Source organism: Salvia hispanica, chromosome 1 (assembly GCF_023119035.1).
Source record: "Salvia hispanica cultivar TCC Black 2014 chromosome 1, UniMelb_Shisp_WGS_1.0, whole genome shotgun sequence".
NCBI lineage: Eukaryota > Viridiplantae > Streptophyta > Magnoliopsida > Lamiales > Lamiaceae > Salvia > Salvia hispanica.
Genome location: NC_062965.1, coordinates 36,693,830 through 36,699,829, shown reverse-complemented (window position 1 = coordinate 36,699,829; position 6,000 = coordinate 36,693,830). Strand labels below are relative to the sequence as shown.

The 6,000-nt window shown below is 35.2% G+C and overlaps 1 protein-coding gene across 1 annotated transcript; it reads right to left on the bottom strand.

Moving 5' to 3' along the window:
• Nucleotides 1-245: 245 nt before the first annotated feature.
• Nucleotides 246-1,975, bottom strand: LOC125214490 (peroxidase 51-like). The gene is made up of 4 exons (XM_048115542.1): nucleotides 1,668-1,975; nucleotides 1,247-1,447; nucleotides 855-1,020; nucleotides 246-722 (listed from the first exon to the last, which is right to left on the bottom strand). Exons 1-4 carry the CDS (start codon nucleotides 1,869-1,871, stop codon nucleotides 325-327), a joined length of 969 nt encoding a protein of 322 aa, XP_047971499.1. The 5' UTR covers nucleotides 1,872-1,975; the 3' UTR covers nucleotides 246-324.
• Nucleotides 1,976-6,000: the final 4,025 nt, after the last annotated feature.

The window sequence follows — 6,000 nt, the reverse complement described above, 5'->3', positions numbered from 1 at the left end:
GTATTTTTATTTCAAACAAAGAAAAATCCAATGTCAACTTAAGAAATGGACCACTTACCCACTTAAAATGTCTTATAAAGCGAGTATTATCTACATTTATATAGATTAGATGAGATCTTCACTAATTGATAGGGCACAAAATTTAGACATTTACCAAGATTGCTTACTACATGCAACAATTTGATTGAAATGAAACTATCAGCAATTTATGAATTTGAAGGTCAATGTTTGTTGGACTCTGGATCTATTTTGAACACATGCATACATGTCTTTATTATTAATGATGGTGAAGGCCAATTTTATTGCAAGAGACAACAAAGCAAGTCAATTAAACTTTCCACAATCAAATCGGATATTCCCATTTGTGGCGGTGAGGCGGCCCAATTTGGTGATGGCTTGGATGAAAGCAGTGTTGAAAGATTGAGGATTAGATGCCCACGTTGAAACTGTGTTCTTGGACCTAGAATCTGTGAACAGAACCTGATCAGATGTGAACAATCCCTTGCCTTGTACAAGGTTCTTGAAGTAGGCGTTGTCGAAGATCCGAGGAGTGGCCGGGTCCATGTTGATGGCCACTCTCGGATCCACGTTCTTCGGGCACATCCCCTGAAGCTGGGTCGCGTATTGCGGGTCTAGGGTCGGGTCGACCGGGTTCTGTCGACTGAAATTGTATATCCGGTTCGCGAATCTACTACAGTGTGAGAATCCTACCGTATGTGCCGCTACAATCAAGAGAACGATGAAAGTTAGAAGCAGTATATAAGTGTTGTCTGACCCCAATCAATTTAAGATGTTTTGAGTGTGGATTTGTCCTAAAGCAGACAATATGAAACTAATGTGCTGACAATTCAAACCTGAGAGAGCAATCATGTCGGTTTGGGAGAGGCCTTTGGAAGCAAACATTTTATTTAGTTGATCCAAACTGAAACTTGGTTGAGGAAGATTGCCCTCCACACTTGCTGATGTTGAACTCAGCCCATCCAGTCTCCCCAGTTCCACTGGATACGTGGGCCCACCAGCCTACATGTACACCACACTTAATTAGTTTTCGTTCCTTATTGTTGGTTTGCAAATCCATACCACATCGGAGAATGGAAGAAAGATGAAAAGCAGTATATAAATGTTAGCCAGCCCGAGTTAGTTTAAGGTCTTTTGAGAGTGACCCAAAAATAAATCTGTGCGTGCTTAACCCAAAGTAACACTTATAAAAAACAAAGTAAATGAAATTAATGGAATGAAATCGAACCAAGACGATTGCGTCACGCGTTGCGAGAGCGAGAATATCTGCGCAAGAAACCTTGTTCTTGCAGCTAGACACAGCGTCCACAGCAGCTTTCGCTTTGATCACCGTATCGAATCCATCGCCGGCCAACGATAAGTTATCGGGGTGGTCCTTCTCCGCCGTATTCCCCGCCGTCGATGCCACTATCACAGACGCATCACACCCCTACATAATTCCATGCAACACACCATTTAGATTCAACCATACAGTGTATACTCCATCTGTCCCATTATGTTCTTTTTTTTTTGGATTGTTTCATTAAAAATGAAAATAATTTATTAACTCAAAAAACAACACTATGTCAAATCCAGTGTGAAAAACATACGTTTCATATTTATTGGGACTAAAGGAGTAGTAGTATATAATATAGAAAGGATAAGAGTACCGAAACGAAGCAATCATGGAAAAAGAGACGTATGGTTGCCGGGACAGTGACGAACGTTTGGGAGAACTTAGCAGAGACAGCTTTTTTCACAATATTCTCCACGTCAGGACACACCTTGGCGTAGAAGTTCTGACTCAGTTGTGCTGAGCATAAACCTAAGCCCCACAACAATATCAAAATTACTCTCAATATCCGCATATTCATTGCTGTCACACTCTAATTTCATACCCCTATTAACGTTGTCGCAGGGAACTCAGATATATAGAGGGGGAGAGCTCAAACAATGATATGCTGAGACAGAGCTAGAAATCATATTCTTAGCTCGGTCCTACAAATAATTAATGGGAAGGGCAACGATGTATTGGTGTGGAAGTAATTTATTAATTTGGAGATAAATATTGGTAAATAACGAGGTTCAAACTGATACTTTTTAATTAATAAACTGAAATGCAAAAATAATTAAAGAATGTGAAAATTAATAAGTTTTGAATAGGCTGTGTTTGATTGTTTGTCCTACTCCTACTTGTTAGGTGCCACAAGACCTCGTGGTTGACTAATAATAGTAGTATGCATTTTAGTTGCATGCGTTGAATGTGACAACCTTGTCTCCTACTAGAATGAGATGATTTAAGACAAAGGATAGGTGAAATTTTGAAACGTAACACATAATTACTAGTATAATTTTTTGCAAGAAAAAAGAAATTAGCAAACTACTATAAAACCGTCTAAAAATGAATACAACTCAACTATCTACAGATGGAAGAAGTATATGAAAACAGTTCGGCCATGAATTGACATAACCGTGACTAATAATTAGTAGGATACAATATTTGTATTTTTTTAATTTCCCTCTTTATCTCAGTATTTAATAAAACTAATTGTTAATTAATTACTAATAAAGGTACAAACACTTAAAATAGATTATCTCAAATGCAATAATGAGAGTGACTTATACACCACAATTTGATATTAGGATGATTCAATCAAAGGTGCCCACATATACAATACGAATGGATAAGCTTATGGTGTTAGGAAAAAAGATTCTAACTAATTTGATTGAGATATAATCATATAATAGTAGTATATTACATTTGTGAAGATGGAACAAGTTCCCTGTTTGATTAGTGTATAGCTAGTTTCAGCTGTCTCGGTCTAACTTTTCTTGCACTATATAAATTCAATTCTATTATTTTAATAAAAGTGATTGTGTTTGTGTTAATTATTTAAAATCTGTTTTGAGCCGCTACCTAGCTAGGTCTGCAATTTAGATTGTTATTGTGCCTTTTTAAAAAAAGTTTATTTATAAAGAAAAACAAACTTCAAAACATAATAATCTAATAAAGTGATGCTTGTTCAAAACTCATGAAACTCTATCCAGCATCACAGTTGAAGTTCCAATGACTAGCTTCGATAAACTTACCAAAATATGCAGAAAGAAAAACAACAATCACAGTTTCTTGTGAGCTCTACGCAGACATGATTTTTATAGCATTATAGAAGATGGTTACTCGAAGCAATTGGAAAAAATTGTCGTAAGAAGAAGAATTTAGAATTCATTTCCTGCAAAATAGAGAAACATAATTCCACCAAACACACACTGACACACACATACAGAATAACAGCTTGGCATAACATTTTTAGTCATATTATGCACCAATTCACAACAAATCAATCTCTCATAAAACTCCCAAAAAAAAAACAGAGAGACTGCAATACAACGGAAAAAAACTGACAGATCTTTTTTGAATGCATAATCCACCAACTCGTATTCTTCATACACAACCAGTGACGGAACTAGAAAATCTTATACAGTTCTACTATACAAAACTCTATTTTATATTGAGTACTAGCTAGTTGTTGTACATGTTGGGAATCTAGGGGTGATAATATTGGTTTGCTCTTTTGATGAATCTTATATTTAAGCAAATATGGGAGACTCATATCGTTGTAAAAGTTCCTATGACTTGAGTTTGCTCTAATATGTTTCTGCATGTCCCGTCCTTCCAACTTCAATCGACAAATAATAGAAGTTTGAATTGGTCTATTGCCATGTTTCGTGTACAAATAGCAATGTGATTGTGTTACGGACTCAATGTCCCACATCAGCCGTAAAAGCAACTGGTGTGGGGTTTATAAACTAAATGAGCTCTCTCTGCTAATAGACTAGTCTTTTGGGATGAGTTCTCCTATTTGGTCTGTAACAGATTGGGCATGCCACAAAGCCTAAAGGCTATCATGACGACGTAGATAGTCAGCACACGAGGAGGAGAACGACTTCAGACCAGGGTATTTGTGTAGGGCCGAAGAAGCAATGAAACGTGAATTTAAAGGTTTGTCCACATATCATCTCCAAGATAACTACATGGAAGATAGCTACTACTCTCTTTTCTTCTGAGATTTCTTAGCTAGAGTGTTGTGGTCCACATTGTCCACATATGGCTTCCACTATTGATTCTGAAATTGTGTTGCATGTGGATGAATTATTGTTTAATTGTTTGAATCATGAAATACTTATACCATTTCTCACTTGTTGGTTGACGGTAACGCACGCTTTATGTGCAATAAATCGTGGCCACTTTGGAAGAACTGAAATTATGCAGTACGGAGTAGTATTTGGCAAAGGTTGCGTTCACTGTAAAATTTCTTGCTCCTCGGAGCTTGATGTGTGGACATCACCCATTCACCCCTAATTTTTATAGTTACTCTTTTTACACTTCTTTCTGTTTATACTCCCTCCGTCCTATTATAAATGAAACGTTTTCCTTTTCAGTTAATCCCATTAAAAATAAAACGTTTCCTAAAATGGAAACATCTCCATCTCTACTTTTTCATATCTCTTACTTTACTCTCTCTTTATTAACTCACAAAACAACACTACATAAAAGTTCGTGTTGATTCCCAAACATTGCATATTTAATGGGACGGATGGAGTATTAGTTATTCCTTTTGCCATTTCTCCGTCCCATTAAGATTATATACTTTCTTTTTAAGTTTGTTCCAATTAAGATGACAAATTTCTACTTTTGAAAACTTTCTATTTCTAATTAATACGCTTAACCACTTTTTCTTCCATCAATTAAATATTCAACTCTCTTTCTCTTTCCATTTAATACATATATCCACATTTTCTCTCTCCAATTAAGCACATTAACCAACAACTCCTAAAATCCTATACGGACTAAGAAATGTGTTATCTTAGCTGAGACAGAGGGAGTAATACCCATTAATTATTCTACTCCATTTAACTAGTTTGAAAGACATGTTAAGATAGCATATGATTATTGAAATAAGATGAACTTTAAGAAAAGATCAAGATAAAATTTCTAATAAAAATTTAGTTGACTTGTTTGGTTGAGTAGATAATAAACAAGATAAAATGTGGAAGTGTTCCATAGACAAGATTGATTCATGGATTAGATTTGTAATGACATTTACTTCCCTTATAATTATATGAATTTAATTTCATATTTTTGAAATTAGTGTTTCTAATATTCATAAATCAGTGGTTATCTATTCTAAACCACAACTAAATTAATTAATCCTAAGGTATGTTAGTCATTACAACCTCCGTACCACTTTAGCAGTCTCAGTTGAGTTATGGGTGGCTTTTAGGAAATGTAAATGATTGTTGGTGTAAAAAATAATGGAATGTAGGTCTCATTATACTTCCTCTGTCCCATAAAAATATATGCACTTTTCAATTTCGTCTGTGCCACAAAATATGTTCTATTTTTCAAATGTTATCCCAATTTATTACCCATATACATCAACTTATACCACCATTAAATACTCTTAATAATGTGGGTCTCACTGTCCACTAACATTACTTTAACTATTCTCCTCCTCCTCGCTCTTACTTACCAATTTTATCTTAATTCTTGGCTCATATTTTTATGGAATGAAGGAAGTACGTGAATGGAGTTGAGTTAGTGGAATATGTGGCTTATTCTCATTTATGGAAGATTCTAACTTGGGCTATTAATATAAACTGTACTGAAATGGAAAATCAAAACTTCTGAAGTGGGACAAAGGGAGTACTTATAATACTCCATCAAATTGGAGAAGATAGAGTCGGTTCACCTCTAAATTGCTGATCAATGTATTCATCAATAGGAATCGTTTACTTACTGATCATTCTTTAATCACTTACCCTGAAGGGCCGTGATAAAATAATGCGGGCTTTACTTTTTGTTACTTGGGCTACCAAACATATGATAAACTAAAACTAGAGCTAAGTGAAAAGTTGGTGAATGGAAAAAAAATAAAGTTAAATTCCTTTTTATACAATTCTTCCAAACTTCAAATGTTGTGCTCGCTTTTTGATCCCCAAAGG